The sequence below is a fragment of the Empidonax traillii genome, unplaced genomic scaffold (genome assembly GCF_003031625.1).
Source record: "Empidonax traillii isolate 1590-97213 ecotype Southwest subspecies unplaced genomic scaffold, ASM303162v1 scaffold495:size1017845, whole genome shotgun sequence".
Classification (NCBI taxonomy): domain Eukaryota; kingdom Metazoa; phylum Chordata; class Aves; order Passeriformes; family Tyrannidae; genus Empidonax; species Empidonax traillii.
In genome coordinates, this window is record NW_020955688.1 from 950732 (window position 1) to 969988 (window position 19257).

The 19257-nt window shown below is 45.9% G+C and overlaps 1 protein-coding gene across 1 annotated transcript in view; it reads left to right on the forward strand.

The window, feature by feature from the left end:
• The window catches only part of NSD1 (nuclear receptor binding SET domain protein 1), a 59916-nt gene that overhangs the window by 32530 nt on the left and 8129 nt on the right, over nucleotides 1-19257 (forward strand). The window contains exons 11-22 of the mRNA XM_027896413.1: nucleotides 3873-4016; nucleotides 4413-4536; nucleotides 5342-5542; nucleotides 6906-7085; nucleotides 7414-7570; nucleotides 7864-8069; nucleotides 8652-8764; nucleotides 11292-11561; nucleotides 11717-11833; nucleotides 13034-13175; nucleotides 13623-13729; nucleotides 16925-17129. Coding sequence (XP_027752214.1) covers nucleotides 3873-4016; nucleotides 4413-4536; nucleotides 5342-5542; nucleotides 6906-7085; nucleotides 7414-7570; nucleotides 7864-8069; nucleotides 8652-8764; nucleotides 11292-11561; nucleotides 11717-11833; nucleotides 13034-13175; nucleotides 13623-13729; nucleotides 16925-17129 — 1966 coding nt within the window. The remainder of the gene's footprint in view (nucleotides 1-3872; nucleotides 4017-4412; nucleotides 4537-5341; nucleotides 5543-6905; nucleotides 7086-7413; nucleotides 7571-7863; nucleotides 8070-8651; nucleotides 8765-11291; nucleotides 11562-11716; nucleotides 11834-13033; nucleotides 13176-13622; nucleotides 13730-16924; nucleotides 17130-19257) is intronic.

Here is a 19257-nt window from a genome sequence, read left to right on the forward strand (position 1 = left end):
TGAGCTGAGAACCTCTGTAAGAGGGCTGGGGCGGGAACCGTTGACAGCTCACAAGAGCCTCTCATTGTGTTCTACCATCCAGCAGAAAGATACTGCATCCCAGCAGGGTCAATGTACAAATCTCTCTGACAAACACGTTTTGCCTTTTAGGAATGAGCCAGTTATCACCAAATGTAGGGAAAGCAAGACTTCCTGGAGAGGCAGGACACCTCTGGGCCTCTCGCTATCGCCTCCCACTTCCAGTGGCCCAGGTGCAGCAGCAGGCAGGATAGTCAGTATGTATTTTAGGAGCCAGTTATAGATATGTATTGTTATATTTGTTGTTACACAGCATCCAGGAGAGCAAAAACCTCACACCACTTTGAACAGTTCCAACTACCATACTGCTTTTTGTAAAGGGCATTTCTGATTAGGTTGATAAAACGGGGTAATACCCCTGGGCCGTGGAAGCCTTCCTGTGCTGATAGTGCTCTTTCTGAAGTGTGCGCATCTGGCATCGTGTTTCAAAGCAACCTGTACAGATATCTTTGCCAATGCTGGGGAGAACAGTTAACACTGTCTGCAGTTAAGACCCCGTTAAGAGACTGGCTTGGCTCTGAGGCAGCAAATTCTCTGTGAAAAGAGGGGCAGTTCAGAGCAGCAAAAATCTAGGCCATGGGTCAGAATCCCGCACCCACCACTCGCTGCAGAGCAAGCCCAGTTTTAACTGCCTACAGCCTTAGACAACTGTGTTGAATACTCAGTTATGATGTGAACCATGCCAAACAGAAGTGTCAATGCTTGGCACCTTTGCCAGCATCTGTTTCTCTGTGATTGTGTCTCTTGAGCTGCTGTGGTGAGTGTTCATCACTTGGCTTATGTGAATACATGGGTTCTGGTGAGTACTGGGGTGCTGTGGAGATGCAGTTGTGCTTCCAGGCGGAATTGGGACCGTGCTGGTCCCTCAGTGACTTTGCAAACACCAGGCAAGGAACTCCACTTTAAAGTCCATGGTGCTAGAAGAAATAGATGGTCTGATGATAAGCAGTGAAGCCTTGGACCTAGCTGCCTGCTAAGGAAAAGAGGGCAGAAGAAAGCTTGTCAGCCTAGGCTGAGCTAAGCAGCTTTCTCTGTCCTTGCCTGTCTATGGAGCCAGGAGTGCAAATTTACATTGGGGCAGTAAGAGACTGAGAAAAGGGGATGGAAAATGCTGCTGAAATGGTTGTCAAGGTTCTGAGCCAAGGTCAGGCTGTGCCAAAGAACAGGCCATGCTTTGGGGGTGTGCCAGATACAGCAGCAGGGACAGCTCTGGAAAAAGACCAGGGATGAGCCCTTCTTTTTGCAGGAGGTATGTAGATTTGTAGTGTTGCAGTGCTCATGCTGGCCAGGGGAAGGAGGGGGAACAATGACAGGTCTTTTGAGTGATTACTCTGAGTGGAGATCCCCTTCTCCCTGTTCACAAAAGATGGGCTTTGCCCATCCTGCCTAGCTCTGATATTCCCTTCCCTATGCAGTTTTGGGAGCAGTGTTAGAATGAGGCTGAGATCCTGGCATGTGGAATGTGTGGATTGGCCAGCTGTTTTCAGAACTGAATTGGGTGTGTTTAGGCTGACAGAGCAGGGCTAGAACATGCTGTGCCACACTGGGCAGTGTGAGCCTAGTTGTTAAGTAACACTGCTGCTAGCAAATGCTTTCAAATCCAGTGAGGGAGTTGCTGATTAATGTTCTAGGACTCCTCAATCCATTTTAGTCTCCCGTTTCATCAGCACATGAAACATGTTCATCAGGGTTCAAACCAAGGAGTCCTGCAGCCGTGGGACTCCAGGGTCTTTTAGCCATGGGAGAAAACAACCAGGAGGATGGAAAGACAAACCAGTTCTAAATCCCACATAACTCTACCTGTAGGCAATCTGAGTATGTCCCCCTGCTTCCAAAACACTACTTTGAAGCCTTAGCTACAACAGGAGGCTGGTGCCACTGACCACATGACCTGTGGTTCTTACTTGGAGAATATAGAGGCAAAGATGGCTGTTTTGTTCTTAGATGGTCTTTTTGTCAATGCTGTAGAGACCTTTCTTCTCCCTTTGCTAGGGCTGTGTGGTAGGGTGGCGGCAGCCTATGTGTTCCTTATCAGTATTCCCACAGGCTGCATTGCTGCCAACCTTCCAACAAGACTGTGCTGATAGTGTGTGAGGCTGTATTCTGTAAGGTGTGTTGGACTGACTGTAGTTTGTAGCTGGGACTTTGCTGCCTTCTTTTTTTTTTTTGTGCTCAATAAAGGCAATTTATACCATTCATCTTTGTATTGTGTGTTTTAATATACTCTCAGTGCACCTGTGCATCATTGCTCCACAGAACTCACGTGGCTTTAAAATGTCCCCAAATAAAATCATACTGCTACATTCAGGAATGGGGAAGAAAGACAACAATCTCTGGCAAAGGAAGCATCATTAGAACAAAATAGCAGCTCTAGGTTCTTCCAGCTTTAGACTTTGGAAGATCTTTATGTCCTTTCTTTGTCCTGACTTAAATGTTTTCAAAAGGCATTCAGTTCAGCTTACAAGCTTTAGTAGCACTGCAACTCAGACTTTTGGATACAGGAAGTGGTGCAAAGCTCCCTCTTGTGATCAGTTGTTGGATACCCTGCACCAAGCAGGCCTGGAGGTGTGGGAGTGATATCTGCTGCCTCTGCCAGCAGCTTGAATTCCTTACAAGGTCTTTCAAGTGTACAGTTTGTGTCAGTGTGTTGTGTACACTGGGTACAGCTTGGTGACCCAAGAAGGAATTGACATCTATGCACTGGTCTCACTCAGCTAATTGCAGTGAGCTGGGATGTTAAAAAGTGGCAGAGTCCTTAAAATGTTCTTGCTCAAAGCACTTAGCTGAAGGCATCACTTTGGTTCAGAATTAATGGCTCTTAAGTTGTACCCACTCTGGAGTGGCAGCTGGGGCTGGTGATCCCACTGAAATGTTGTTCCTTGGACTATACCCAAGAGGGCTGGAAGTTGGCAGGATGGTGTTTCCTAGGTCTTCATTGCCTGTCATGACAAAATCCCTGGCAATGCTGCCATGTGTAGCTTCAGGACAGCAGTATCTCATGGTAGAAACAAGTGTCTCTAGGATAGCTGCTGTTCTCCTTCCCTCTAACAGTGCTTGGGCAGGTCCTGTGGGCACGTCAGATGCCTTGGGAAGCCTTGTGGCAGGATCCCTGACCTGGCCCATAAGGGTGCAGTTGGACCTTTATAATTTGAAATCCATTATCTCCGCCAGTAGATGTTACGGACAGTGCTGTGACACTTGCACAGGACAGATGCTTGTGTGAGACGCTGCGCCCCAGGCAGGGTGGGGTGTAAGTGCCCTACTGTGCTGCTCACTTTTGGGCTCACAGAATATGTTGAGTTGGAAGGGACTCATCAAGCATCATCGAGTTCCTACCACGCCTTGAGTACCTTCATGCCTGTAATTTTACGTGGGTTAGGACATGCTGAGGTGAATGTGGGGAAAAAATGTAGTTCATTTAGTGAATGACAGCTGCTATGAAGATTGTTTGAGGTTTTTCATTTTTGTTTCCAGTACAAGTAGAAATTGGGATGCTTCTCACTATTCCAGTCTTTCTAATTTGTTTCCATTCAGGGCATGAATGACTGTTTACTCCGTTATGAGGGGTTATGCACAGTAAGATAATTGTATTGAGTGTGTATTTTTAATCATCTAGTAAACTGAATGCCATTTTTTATAAGACTTTTTGGTGGAACTGTATAGGGGATGTTCTCTCTGGGGTAGGTCACATACACACAACTGCCAAACCTATTATGTGCCTAGTGGCTGAATTTGTAATTTCCAGGTCAGCGTAGGAACTACTTACAGCCCTGACTCTGGTTTTCTGTTTAAAGGGGGAGACGTCGGTTCATGGGACAGCTGCAAGCCCAAAAGAGGGTAATGAAGAGGGGTCAGAGAACGACCATGGAGTGCCTTCATCCAAAAAGATACAGGGGGAGCGTGGAGGAGGAGCAGCTCTCAAGGAGAACGTGTGTCAGGTAGGGTTCTTGAAGAAATCACTTTGGCACTGTAAAATGTTTTTGTGTAAGTTCTGAGACACACAGGTGCCCCAGGTAAGCCCAGGTAGCCTCAAGGTGCTTACTGTAGAATTAACCAAGTTTTTGTGCTCTGTTTGAGCCTTTCCTCTGCAATAGCCTTTTCTCCTACTAAGCTTCTCAGGTATTAGGGAGACGTGACCAATGCAGGATTCATTTTAGCCGATGGGTGGTATCAGGGACTGGATGGCAAATGGCAGTAGGGATGCACAAATCATCTGAGTTGACTGGCACAAAGAAAATTTTTCCACTGGGGTCTTTGCTGGCAGCTCTGGCCAGCACGTGGATTGTTGCTGTCTGGGAAGGAGGTTGCTCAGAGCTGTGTTTCTTTCCCCACAGATCTGCGAGAAGCCAGGGGAGTTGTTGCTGTGTGAGGCGCAGTGCTGTGGTGCTTTCCACCTGCAGTGCCTTGGGCTCTCCGAGATGCCAAAGGGCAAATTCATCTGCAATGAGTGTTCTACAGGTATGGCAGCTTCTGTGTGTGCAGTTTCAGGGTGCTTCCTGCAGGCTTACCTGGTTCTTCCTTGGCTGGAGGGCTTTTCCTGCAGTAGGGCTGCTAACTAGTTCTCAGTCCTCAGATTATTGGTTTAGTGTCTGGTAATGACTTTCTAATTACAATCATAGAATGGTTTGGGTTAGAAGGTATCTTAAAGATCATCCAGTTCCACTCTGTGCCATGGGCAGGCACACCTTCCGCTAGACCAGGTTGCTCCAAGGCCTGTCCAGCCTAACCTTGAACACTTCCAGAGATGGGGCAGCCAGAGCTTCTCTGGGCAACCTCTTCCCTGGTGAGTGTCTCACCACTCTTACAACCAAGAATTTGTTCTGAATATCTAATCCTAACCTACTCTCTTTCAATTTGAAGTCATTAATAATGGCTTCAAATATTAACTGCTCTTACTGTTGATTCAGAGATGTAGGGAGCAAAGAAGTGAATGTCCAGCATCTGGTGGGAAATTCTTATCTGAAACTAGGGAGAGAAGGCTGGTGGAGAGGGTGAGTCTGATGCAGGCTGGAAATGTCAGAGTAGTGTTGTTGATTTTATGATTTTCTTCTTTTTTCCCTGGCCTGAAGTCCCAGCTATAATAATATTTTTTCGATCTGGAGTTTTATTGCAGCTGCAGGCCAAACCATCCTGGTGCAGAGAGCTGTGCTCTGGGATGGGTGCAGCCGGGCTGGGAAGCTGTGCTGTGCAATCACACAGCCTGGTGGAAGCATCAGGTCCTCATTTAGCCTTCCTGTGTGACCGGTGGGTTCTCTTTCTCCAGGGGTCCATACCTGCTTTGTGTGCAAGAGCTGCGGGGAGGATGTGAAGCGGTGCCTGCTGCCCCTCTGTGGGAAGTATTACCACGAAGCCTGCATACAGAAATATCCGCCCACGGTCATGCAGAACAAGGGCTTCCGCTGCTCCCTGCACATCTGCATGACCTGCCATGCCGCTAACCCAGCAAACATCTCTGCGTCTAAAGGTACTGAGTCTTTCAGGGTGGTCCAGGAGATGCAATTACATGGTTTTTCTTTGTTTCACGTCCACTGTGCAGGTACCTGGTCTTTATGTTGCTTTTCTGTCCTTGCCACAATGTTGTTTGCTGAGGAATAGCTTCTCCCAGAGGAGTGGAAGGGGTGGTGTGAGGTGGCTGCTTGGCAGCACTGCTCGTGGTCGGACACGGCAGCTGGAATGTTCCCAGGCTTTCCAGAGGCTTGGATTCCTGCACGCCCAGCCACACCACGTGCCTTTCTGGGTTTTTGAGCAAATCTCTGGAGCTGTACAGACACACTCATGTTTCTCCCACCTGCTTCTCCTTGTGCCAGTGCTGCAGACAGTGCCTTTCTTAGCAGCACTGGCTGTCAACGCAGTGGAGGGCAAACTATGATTTTGTTCTAGTTCTAATTTTTTTTAAATGTAAACTCGTGTCTTGTAGTAGTAACACCCTTGGACTAAGCTTCCCAGGCAAACATTTCTTTGAGCTGTTTGCAGCAATACCTTGACCTTTATCTCACAGGATTAAACTTAAAACTTTTATGTGATTGCCGTGTATATTTGCTTCTAAAACTGCCTTTCTTTAAATCCTTGGTATCTTAAGGCAAGTGACAATAAGACCAGCTCTATTTTTATCCTGTGTTAAAGTTGTCTTTTTTCCCCCACATATCTTGCTGTAGAAAACAACACCAAGGCCTAAAGCCCACAGCCCACAGCCGGCCACTTCCCCACTGAACATTTGTTGTTTGGCTGCTGCTTCTTGGTGGTCACATTTACCCCTTTTCCCCCACCTCTTCTTCCTGTTTATAGTCTGCTGTGAGGAACTGAAAATAGGCTCTCAAAAACCTTGCCTAAATTAGGTCTGTAGGCAAGTGCATTGCCTGGAAGTTCTGGAATTTCAGGGTAAAATCTAATAAAGTAAAGAGGCAAGTGGTGATGTTTTCAGAAGCTCTGTGGATTGATTTCACCATGTGCGGCTAAGCACTTGGAACACCTCCTCTGTAATTACTGTCTGAGCTGATTTAGTAATTATTTGTGTATGATAGGAAGCAGTCCCAGTCTGTGAACTCTTGAACTGTTTCTGCACAACATGCAGGAGGTTTTTCACTTGTAAATAATATGATTTTATCTATGTTATATACAAATATATATTAAAGATTTTTATACAATATGTTATATTAAATAACCTAATAGGAATCTAATGAGTATGTCAGTGGTGGCCTATGAAAATTAAATCTCACCTTCCCTTTCCAAAGCTCATTCTGAGCTTAGGTATGAATAGGGTCGAGTTTTAGAAGGAAAGAGTCATCCTCCTTTAGAGGTTCACTGTGTTCTGGTGTGTTCTGTGCCAGGCCGCCTGATGCGCTGTGTGCGGTGTCCGGTCGCGTATCACTCCAACGACTTCTGCCTCGCTGCTGGCTCCGTGGTCCTTGCCTCCAACAGCATCATCTGCCCCAACCACTTCACCGCACGGAGGGGCTGCCGCAACCACGAGCACGTCAACGTCAGCTGGTGCTTTGTCTGCTCGGAAGGTGAGGTGGTCTGTGCAGGGTCCTCCGTCACCAAGGAATGCCCTGACGGATTCATTAGAGGGGGCAGAAACTTTTCCCACCCAGAGTGTGCCAATGAGAACTACAGAGAACAGACTGCTTTCCTATCCATCCATATTTAAGCCTAACTTCAGGCTAGGACCTTTTATGGATCCTTAGAAGGATTCTTTTTGTAGCATGAGTAGGGGCCAACTTTAAAAGAGCTTGTGGGAAGAGCATCATTCTTTTTTCCCAGCTGTGTTTGTCTGTAAGTGTTGAATCCAGGGCTTCTGCACAGTGACTGATAAATTCCTCCTCCTTCTCTTTGCAGGGGGCAGCCTTTTATGCTGCGAGTCGTGCCCGGCTGCATTTCATCGTGAGTGTCTAAACATTGAGATGCCAGAGGGAAGCTGGTATTGTAATGATTGCAAGGCAGGCAAAAAGCCACACTACAAAGAAGTAGTCTGGGTGAAAGTTGGGCGCTACAGGTAGGTGAAGGTAGAACAGACTTGTCCCCATCCCTTCTTCATGCAGTGCTCATGGTGATTGAGGTGAGAAGCTGCTCCTCTCTACAGGGTTCAGTGCAGCAGCCTCTGGCTTTTTTTGCGTGCACATAGCTTTTAAAACGTGAGCTTTCCTTCTCCAGTAGCCTCCTATCTCCCCACCAGCCTTGCTGGTAGTCCTCACACAGACTTTCCCATGTCCTCATGCAGTAGCATACTTCTGAGGTGGCTGGAAGTGGGGAATCCAGGGGTTTCATCTGTCCTTCCCTGTGTTGCAGGTGGTGGCCAGCTGAGATTTGCCATCCTAGGACAATTCCTGTCAATATCCAGAAAATGAAGCATGACATCGGTGAGTTCCCTGTGCTGTTCTTCGGCTCCAAGGATTACCTGTGGACCCACCAGGCTCGTGTGTTCCCTTACATGGAAGGTGATGTCAGCAGCAAAGACAAGATGGGGAAGGGCGTGGATGGCATATACAAGAAAGGTAATTTTTCTTTATCCAGGGCAGTACATGGTGTTTTCCTCTTCATTCCTATTTGGAGAAGTGGCATTCCTGTAACAGAGGAAAATGTGTTATAACTAAAATGAAATGAAATTTGTAGAATGAGCTGCTGCTTGTGTATCATCCAGGACACTCAGAATGTTTGTTTGACTCCCAGAGAGGCAGGAAGGTATGCAGATCTCAAGTGCTTCAATGACATAAACCTCTCAAAATCCAAGTGAGCTACTGCTTTATCAGCTTCCCTCTGTCTAATACAATCATTATCTCTATACAAAAATGCACTTGAGAGTTGTGATGCAGCTGCCTGTCACCTCTGCCCAAGAGAGCAGACAAAGATAGCCACCAGTTGGGATGATTTGTCACCCACGGGTAGGTCTCTGACTATAATTCCTGCACTGCCCTGCTGCTTTGGTCTTTTCTTCACCCCCCTCCAGTGAGCCTTGGCCTCTGGAGTGCAGAGCCAGGCTGGTTTGCTTGTAGAACTGTGAGCACTGGGTAGGCAGTGGCTGCCCAGCTCTGTGAGCAGAGGGAGTTCCTCGTAACACAGATTGTTCTCTCACTTAGCTCTTCAAGAAGCTGCTGTGAGATTTGAAGAGTTGAAGGCACAGAAAGAACTGAGACAGCTTCAGGAAGACAAAAAGAACGACAAGAAACCTCCTCCCTACAAACATATCAAGGTGAGGGAAGGTGGTGGGGGGCAGGTGCGGAAGAGAAGCTTTGAGCTGTCGGTGCAGGTGATTTACAGGTATACAGAAACATTTCTACTGTTTGGGTGTCTGGTTGTGTTTGAAGGTTACTTTGGTCCTCTTGGCATCCTCAGTTGTTCTCCAGCTCCAATTCATGTATGTGCAGAGCTGCAGCAAGCTGGGCACCAGTAACAGAGGTGCTCATTTCCTGGAACAGATCTGGACATGTCTGTGTTATCCATGTCAGAGTTGCGTGGTCTGAAGGAACTGTCTACCTTGAGAACTTGGGAGAATGCTGGTGATGCTCAATGTGCTCAAATGCTTCATGTTGCTGATGGCAAGGTGGGCAAACCAGGTGGTGCAGGACAGGAGGTAGTCTGGGTACAGTGCAGCAGAGCTCCATGGAGGGTGGTAACCCACAGTATCTTGTATCATCTCTGCTATTCCTTTTTATTTCTTTCTGTATCAGTGACTGAACAGAAATACTAAAGGAGGTTTACATGCTGAAATATCAACCCTTTTCCTCAGTTTTGCGTAACTGTTTATGTTAAGGGCTGTATTTGGAGTTAGAGTTGGAGCAGCAATAGAAATGCTACAGAGTGGAGGTGACTTGACAGGAGAACTAGGGCAAAGGGGTACCTGTGCTTGAGATGTGGCTCCTGTCTGACCAGAAACCCATTGACTCAGGGACTTTTTTTTTTTTTCATTGCCTCTGTCTGCTCCTTCCCTATTTTACATGGCAAACTGTGGAAACATAACTGTTTGCTGACAGACACCTTTTGTGTCTAGTTAGAATTTCTAGGCAGGCAGGTATATTCTGCATGAGTTAGTGTGCAGTGTAAAGAGCACAAATGAATACTGTGGCAGCAGTATGGACCAGGCAGTTTCAGTGGAGGAAGCAGTTTCTCATTATAGCTATTTTTAGGCCTGTCTCTGGCTGCAACATGAAGGAACTTTGGAAGCAGTTTGGAGCCTTTGAAATACCCTTTTATATAAATAATAACGGTTGTGGTCATTAGTCATGGCAACTCTTCTGAGATCTGGGTGCAAGCTGTTTGTCTCTGTGAAAGCAAAGCAATTTGCAGGAGCAGATGGTGAACCAGAGAAGGCTTCAGAGTGGAATGGCTGTAGCTGGTTGTGTCCACTGCTGTCCTGGCTTTTTAAGATCAGCACCTCAGGGTCCATACTGAGGAGCATCAACACAAGAGGCTGCTGCAAAACACATTTGGGATCCTTCATCCTGTCAGAGCTGTGGCTAGTCCAAGCATCACCCTGTTTTGGAGCTGGTTTTGTTCTGGAGAGTAGGGCAGGCGTGCTGGGCATGTGTGGAGTGGCAGTGCCAGAACAGTGCCAGTGGTGGACTGACCTAATCTCTGAGTCTCACTACTTTTAGTGAGGTGATGAGTCTGATGAGTAAGTGATGGAAAGCAGCAGAGGGGAACATCAGTGACAAGGAAGGTCAGAGGTGGGAGGCAGTACTAGGAGGAAAGGAGGAGACTGCATTGAAGAGATTAATGAGGGATTTCTGCAGGGTTTGCTTTTAAACAAAGGAGGAGGATCAGGACTGGGCCAGTCTCAGGCAGGCTATCAGTGCGGAAACTCTGCTCTGTGGGTGGGACTAGCTAAATTATATGGGGGGCTGGAGTAGTTTTGCTAAATGACCCCTTCCTTTCGTGTTCTGGGAGAGGAAAGTGGATGATGGCTCACCCGGGGAAAGAACAGCAAGGAGCTTTTCTTCAGTGTCTCTCTCCAAAGTCCTGACTCTCTGTTGCCTGCTTTTCAGCGTTCGCTGCCTTTAACCAAACCCAAGGGACCCAGCTCATGCCACAGACACGCCAGTCGCTTCTCCACCTGGTGCTGCACTCTGCTTCCTTCTGGAGCGGTTTTTAGAGAGCTCCTTGGCTTATCTCTGAGCTCATCTCTGGGCCTTCCAACCCCAGCCTTGCCTGGTTTGGCTTCCATTTACATCTGCAGAACAGTTGGGTAGGGAGGTAACTGTGTGGTAGGCCCTCTGTCACAGGTGTGCCAACCTGGTTCTCATAGTGACATCCGAGGGCACAAATCAGCTTGAAGATAACATCAAACAGGGCAGTAAGGAAAAGCTAAGAAAAAGCACCTGACACTCAGGCTGTAGAAGGTGCAGTTTGATGCAGGTGCAGCAAATGGTTTGGTGTTGATCACAGGTATGGTGTGCGCCCAAGCAGAAGTGCTGGGCCACTTGCACTGGATGTGGGCACAGTGGTGATGGGAGGGGGACACTTTCCAGGGTCACTTACTACACACTGCACCAGGTGATGCTAATGGGGGACCTGCATCTTCCTGAGATCTTCCCTCTAACCCTGTGCCTCATGAAATAATGTTCCCGCAAGTACAGCTGTGCCTGTACTCATGTCCTTCTGCCCCTTGCTGTAACTAACTCAGTGCAGCCCATCAGCTCGTAGGCAGGAGTTGAGCATAGAAGTGCCTGTCAGGATAACCCATTGTTCCCAAGAGCTCATGTCCTTCGTGTGCATTGAAGGTGAACCGGCCGGTGGGGAAGGTGCAGATCTTCACTGCAGACCTGTCTGAGATCCCGCGCTGCAACTGCAAACCCACCGATGAAAACCCCTGCGGCCTGGACTCCGAGTGCATCAACCGCATGTTGCTCTACGAGTGCCACCCCATGGTGTGTCCTGCTGGGGAGCGCTGCCAGAACCAGTGCTTCTCCAAGCGCCAGTATCCCGAGGTGCAGATCTTCCGCACGCTGGCACGAGGCTGGGGCTTGCAAGCCAAAACAGACATCAGGAAGGTACGTCAAACTGGCTGAAAAGCACGGAGAGAGGTTTTTAGGAAGGAGCTAAGTTTTCTTTGTGTTTTAGCTAAGTTTTAGCACAAAGATGGACATCCCTCCCTCCTTCAGGGAATTTGCCTTGTCTTATCAGCTTTTTGTTTTCTCTCTGGCAGGGTGAATTTGTTAATGAGTATGTTGGGGAACTAATTGATGAAGAGGAGTGCCGAGCCCGAATCCGCTATGCTCAGGAGCATGACATAACCAATTTCTACATGTTGACACTGGATAAGGTATGTGGAAGGAATCACTTGTCAGGATCCTAGACAGAAGTAAAATGATTGCAAGGAAAGCATGGTAATGGTCTTCTTTAGCTTGTAAAAAGGTGCTAAGAGTTGTTAATGGGCTGGTCTGCATTTCCACTGAAGAGATGAGTAAATGAATGGACTTAACATGCAGTAGAGAAGCCTCAGGCTGGACATTAGGATTAGGAGGAAAGTCTGAAGTGATGACTTTGAGTTTGTTCAGAAGAGGTGAGGCAGTTTTCTGAGGACAGTTGTCTGAGGATCATAGATCCTGCTTCAGCATGACAGGGAGAATTTGGTAACCTTGGGATCTTTCCCAGCAGCTGAACCCTGGAGAGCCCAGAACTGGACTGATGTGTGCCAGAGAAGGCATTGGCCCTCAGATGTACAAGTTTCAGGCACAGTGAGACCTTCATTTAAGTTCAAATCCCAGGTGATGCTGTGCTAAGTAAAACCAACAGAGTTAGTTACACCCATAGATGCCTCAGTGGGTCCTGTAGTCCAGGTTGTTGTTATGAACTCCTGACTTTCAGAGGTAAGTGATTTTGTCAGCTGCTTTCAACACTTTGTCACTCAGCCTTGGAAAGATGAGAAGGAAACCATGAAAGCAAGCATGGGAAAAAGCTGTCAGGTGTGGGACAGGATAACAGTGGGACTGCTTTCTGTCTCTCCCGATATCTTGCTGGAAGTTCACACTCACCATATCTTGTTCTCCTTGTCTGGCTGATGGGTGGGAGCAGGGGCAAACCCAAGTGTTAGTATGTCCCTCATTATTATAAAAGCAAATCTCAGTTGCAGCTTCCCTCTCCATCACAGTCGAGCATGTGGCAGTGTGCTGTACACAAGTGTACCTCATTTTACGTACTGTTCCTGATTTTCCTCTATACACTGACGTGCAAGAAATAGGAACTAGTATTTTGCTTTTAAGCAGAAGTTGGGGCCTGGAACCACAGGCACTGCCTTGGAAATGTTGGGGTGGTGTTTATCCAGAACTGACACTGCAGGGAGAGCTTGCTTCCCAAAAAACAGCAGTAGCACTGTCCTGGCTGTTGTGTGTGTCTTTTAAGAGGAAGATGATGTGCAGGAGACTGTATTTCCGTATGACCTGCCAGTGCTGACCAGGGATGTCAGTGCAGGAAATGACAGTTGATTAAAATGTGGTTTTCTGGACTTTTTTTTCTATTCCAGGATCGAATCATTGATGCTGGGCCAAAGGGCAACTACGCTCGGTTCATGAACCATTGCTGCCAGCCCAACTGTGAGACTCAGAAGTGGTGTGTGAACGGCGACACACGGGTCGGGCTCTTCGCACTTGTAAATATCAAAGCTGGTAAGGAGCTGCACTCTGTCAGTGCCTGCAGTTAGCTGGGGGGGTTCTGTAAGGAAAAAAGGAGGGTTTGTAGCTCCCTGGGAAGAGATTTAATTTTTGGTTTCATGTAGGCATTCATGAGACTTAACACCAGCACTGACATAATGAAACACAAAGAGCCATGATATCAGTGGAGGTTTGTGGTTCTGATTTACAGGGCCAAGAAATGGCCCTGCTACAGGGTGGGTCAGTGCCCTTTTTAGCTGTAGCATGTGCTTTAAGTGTGGAGTTGCACTGAATTTTCAATCCACATAGATCTCTGGGAAGATTTAAGAGTTTGGTGTCCTTGTGTAGTGGTGACTGCCTTCTGTGACATTATATTACATTAAGTGCTTTTATTTCAGCAGTAAAATGTTCTGCCCCTTAGTTCGTTACAACTTGCTTGGTTTTGATCTGTTTTTGTGCTAGGGACTGAGCTGACTTTCAACTACAATCTGGAGTGTCTGGGAAATGGAAAGACCGTTTGTAAATGTGGTGCCCCAAATTGCAGTGGCTTCCTAGGAGTAAGGCCAAAGGTATGGTGCATCCTTCAAGATTTTGTTTTTCCACATCACCACTTTACATAGATCTGTATGTTGGTTGCAGAGATTTCACATTGCAGAATTAATCCTATTTCAATGTGACTATCAGAACACTGCTTGGAATGAGATAAATATTCAAGCTTTCATTTTGAGACAACAGATCTTAGACTTCAATTATCAGAGTTGCTATAAATAACAATGGAAGTTTTATTTTACAGCAAAAAAGTAAATGGAAGTGTTTTTTTTGGAATTTTCTGCTTCTTATCATGGCAGTTTCCATTGCACTAGAGGAGCAAAGGACAGGCATGAGAAAGACTTCATCAGATAATCAAGAAAACACAACTCAGCCCATTTCCCAAAGTAAAGGACTGAATAAATTGTGAGCATGCATGGAAGGCCAGCAAATGCACATTCCTTCAGACTGGAGTTGCTTTAGAGCCAGAAGGCTCTTACCTCACTGTCTTTGCTGCAATAAAGTTCCTGGTTTTCTCCTGCTTTTAATTAAGTTACCAAAGTTTACACATCAGACAGAAAAAAGAAATTTGCCTCATCTGTAGTAGAAAAATCACCAGTTTTTGGAACTCACTGAATTTTTGAGAGCTTCGATTTGCAACTTTGTAATGTTGCAGTAACAGGAATTGATTTCAATTACCTCCTTGTGTGAGCTGGTTCTCACTGGGAAAAGGAAATAACAGGAGCAGTTGGCCGAGTTCCCAGCTGTCACCCACTAAATCTATGTCTCAGCTGTTGGTTTGTTTCAAGTGCGAGACCGAATCAGTCTGTAATCCCTCTGCTCTGACATGTGGATTCTGGCATACCCACAGTTAAGGGTTAAAAGCTCGAGCAGTGCAGTTGTTCAGCCCCATCAATATCTGGGGGAAGGCTTTGTGAATTCTCCAGGGAGATTAGTTCTGCAGAAGAATTAACTTATAAAAATAAAAAATGGATGTCTTCAGAAGTTGACAGATGAGGTGAAATACACATCTGATGTATTTAGTTCTTTCTAAGGTTGCGATTTAAAGTTCAATTGATTTTGTGCTGCTCCTGTGTTATACATGGTTTGACTGTCATTTTTGCCTTGAAATTGTAGGTTGCATGATAGAAATCAGAGGAAGGTGCCCTTAAGTTGGCATTAATGTTCCATTGTGATGTCTGAGAGGACTCATTCCATCTTGATGAGATGGGCTAAGAAACAATACTGAGAAAACAGTAACTTGGGGTTTTTTGTTGTGGGGTTTTTTTTAATTCCTCACACAATAGATGCATTTTTAAGCTTCCTGAAGATATAGCAAGATAAAACTGATTATACTCAAGTTCACTCTTGAAAGTGCCCTTTCTAACTGGGAGCGTGGAAGAATGCTTAGGAGTCTATTGTACTGCAGGGAGCAAGTGGAATTGCTTAGTCCAGCTGTTAGACCTCTCTTAGACATTCAAATTAGCTGTGAAGGGATTTTCTTGTTCTCTTTGTAATTAGATGGCCGAGGAACTAGACCCTGAGAATAGGTGGAATAGTTTAGGTGGAGGCATTTCAGTGCCTGCATTTTCAGTGATAAGAAAGGCCTGGCTTGTCCCCATTGTCAGGGGGAATGGTGGCATAAAAGCAGCAAGATCCCCATGTGAGGAGGAAGGAAATAATCTGGAGGTGTAACTCCTTGGTGGCAGGAAAGCTAGATAGCCAAATCTGCAGAGTTCTGAAGTTATAGGTCTGGTGACTAAGGCTTTTAAATCTTTTGGTGATTCTGGTGATGCAAATAGTGCCCAATATTTATGCAGAATAAAGAATGCAAAAATCGCCTTGTAGTCATTGTCTCAGCACACAGAGATATCCTGCATGGGGAGTGCATATTTGAACACAGAGATGTAGAAAATGGCACAAAATTTAGCTCATGTCTGTTTAGATAAACTAAACTGATAGTGCTTTGATAAAGTCAGGAGTGGGAACAAGGCAGCATCATCTTTATGGAACTGAGAGTTTGGCATGAGGGGAAGCTCATCCTGGAGAGGAGGTTAGGAATGGTCTGAGGAACAGGCTTGAAGAGGGAGTGGGGGAGCAGTGTTGAAGGAAGCCGTAGGCCAGAGAAGAGCACTTAAACCATTTTAGTTGCCTGTCCTGAGACCAGTTGTAGTTATTTTCATTATATGGTTGTAATTTAACTGTACTGATGACATGAAGGTGTCAATTGTCATCGATGCGGGAGAGTGAGAGGATGGGGCAGTTGCAGAGGAATAACTGAATATAACAGGGAATAGATTGGAGTTCAGAGATTGGATATGCCAAGTACACACCTGGAGGGTAACAGCAGAAATAAATCTGCCTTGAGAAGGTCATGGCTGAGCACTCATGGCAGAGAAGGATCCGTTCTGAAGCTCAGCTGCCACAGGACTGAGTCACTGAGTCACAGACTGCCACTGTCACACACTGTGGTGTGACACAGCTGTGGAAAAGGCAAATGTGAGGAGTGCTTTGGGGAAGTGTTGATGTCATTGTATACAGCCTGTGAGGTGTCATCTGAATTGGCATGTGTAATTCTGTAACTTTCATTTGAGATAAATAAACTTGATATTGGCAGAGAAAAACCATTGGGAAGACTGAGCATGCAGATTGGAAGTTTCAGTTTGTGAGGAGAGTGTGTCCCAGAGGTTACTTCAGGGAGACAGAAAAGTTTCAGAGGTTGGACTCAATGATCTTCAAGATCTTTTCCAACCTAAATGATTCTGTGATTCTGGTGGAAAAGAGCAGTGTTGACACAAGAACAAATGGATCACAGATAAATTCAGACTGAAAATAGAGAAGTGATGAACATCAGAAAGTGCAGGAAGACCCTTGAGAGACTCCTCTTGAGTCATGAGTGCAAGGAGACCTGACTGCTTTGACTGAGGACCTGAGGAGTCTGTGAGAGGTGGCACAAGTTCAGTGAGACCAGGCAGCCCTAGCTTGTCGTTCTGCTGTTGCTAATTGTGTATATCCCATGCTGAACCAGGCTTTGGTACTTCTCAAAATAACAGAGAGCTGTTTTCTGTAGTGAGTTGGTTGCCAAATATTGAGCAGCACGGGTGGTGTTGCACAGGTTTCATGCATGGCTGGCAGTGGGGTTTCTGTTGGCAGGGTTTGCAGTTCTCTCCTGCAGCAGGAAGGGAGCAGGTGGAAGAGGCAGAGTCCTGCAGTAACCAGAGTTGTCTCGCCCACAGAGCCAGCCCAGCCTCACCGAGGAGAAGTCCAAGAAGCTGAAGAGGCGGCCGCAGATGAAGCGCAGGTCGCAGGCGGAGGTGATGAAGGAGCGAGAGGACGAGTGTTTCAGCTGTGGGGACGGAGGGCAGCTGGTTTCTTGTAAGAAGTCAGGCTGCCCCAAGGTGTACCATGCAGACTGCCTCAACCTGACCAAGAGACCTGCAGGTCAGTGCTCTGCAAGGCTGGGCTCTGCTTGGGTCACGGTGTTGGCTTGAGGTGGCCCAGGTGCTGCTCATCATCTTGCACTTGATTCACAGCATCTTAAAATTTGGAAAAATCTTTCCCGCTTGAACAGACTTTGTGGCTCAGATGACACAACCCTGGTTTGCACTCCCCTGTGACCACAAAAAGGTGAACTAATTGCTGAAGGGGGAGCTGGTCCTTGCCTAAAAAATGGTGCTTGTGAGTTGACCCCATCTGTGGGGCCTGGCAGAGCACAATCCCAACAGTAGTTGAGGTACTGATCCTCATATTGACCATCTTCCTGAAGTAGAAGACAGTTGAGTGAGTTGAAAAGTGAGGAGAAGCACTGGTGGAAAATAGGTGTTAAAAATGAGTCTAGGTGTCTGAATAGCCATGAGTTTGTAGTTAAGAGAACAGTGTCAAAGCATGTCCTAGTTTGTGGTGAAGTGAGGGCAGAAATTTGAAATAAAAACTACTTCTAGTTGGGTGCTAAGAAAGAAACAGGCTCCCTTTATGAGCAATACAACAGCTTTGTGTTCATTAGTAGCTCAGGAGGTGTAAAATAATATCTATTAGACAGAAAGACTTACCTTGCATTTAAAAGCTGTAAGGGAGCTGAGTTTCAGTTTGAAGTTCCTGCAACGTTTAATGAGTGTTCAGGTTTACCCAGTGCTCAGAAAAGGGAAAAGTCTGACCTGAGTCTTGGTAGGCCAGTTGGCCCAATGTCTGCCAGGCCAGGAAGATGGAAAAGCTGATACGGGATTAAGTGCCTCAGCAATTAAATTATAAGAATATAAATAATACTAGATGGTAATTTTTTAGCTAAAATAACTCATCAAACCTAATGTAGGTTTTTTGCTAAGATAATAAATTTGATTAATAAGAGCAATTGCGTAGAAGTCATTTGTTTGAGGGGATGCAAATCTTTTGATCTAATACTGAAAACATTGTCACAGTTAGAAATTCTCTGTGCAGCTCTGTAGGGTATTTTCTGAACAGATTGGAGTCTGGGAAACATGGAACCAAGTGGCCTCTGAAAGTATCAGCCAGGAGAATCACTCAGCAGTGTTTGTCTGTGCCATGAGAGCCAGAACTGGGCAACCAACACCTCCAGCTGTAGTTTGGCAGGAGGCATATCAGGGCTGGTGGCATGTTTCGTAGAGGACAGAAATCAGGTAGGTGTGTGCATGTGTTAAGGTGCAGGGAGAATGGAGCATTTATCCAGAAGAGCTTGGGTGGCTCATGGAACAAACTGTAACAAAGCAATGTGAAAGCCAGCGGGAGGGCAGGTCATCCCTATGGAACATTGTCATGCAGGGTGAGGGAATACGCCTGAATACATCTGTCTGTGCATTTTTGTGTGCTGTAACATCCTGGCAAGTTTACCTGTGCTTTAAAGTCTCCAAGAGAGGAGAATCCAGCCTTTAGCCTGTTCTCCAGCTTTCCATTTGAAAAACTTCTCCTAACAGCCTGAATTCAAAAAACAAAGGATTGCCAGCTCTGTGTTTGTTTTTTTTTTTTTTTTGAATAGTGAGACAAATTATTGTCTTACTCCTCTTGCAGCTTATACAAACACAGCTTCTCATTGCAGCTCTTATTTTCTGAAGTTTTTGTTCTTGGTCTGTTCTAGACTGCGTCCCACTTGCCTACACATTTTTAAAAACTGGGTAAAAGTATTTTAATAACATTGCAGCCAAGGCCTTGCTAACTCTGACAGAAGAGAATAATTATATTTTTTGTTTTACATTAAGTTTCTTGGGAAATTATGTTTTACTTGTTTTGCAAAAACAATTTTTATATTTATGCCATGTTTGTGGTTTTCCTTCTTATTTGACTTGATCCTTTTCACGTATTTATTTTATTTCTTCCTCCTGCAATCCTGCACTGGTCTTCATATAATTACACCTTGTTCATGCAAAAGCATTTTATTTTCCATCTGTACAAATTTGTCCAGTTAAATCTGAGCCTGTCCAACTGGATTTTTGCAACGCCTCACAGCCTTGTTGTTACCTACCTGTTTATGCAAGAGTATTTTGCTTTTCTGCTTCTAGGAATTTAAATTACAATGCAGATTAAAATATAATCCTGAAGGATGTAGTTTGAAATGCCG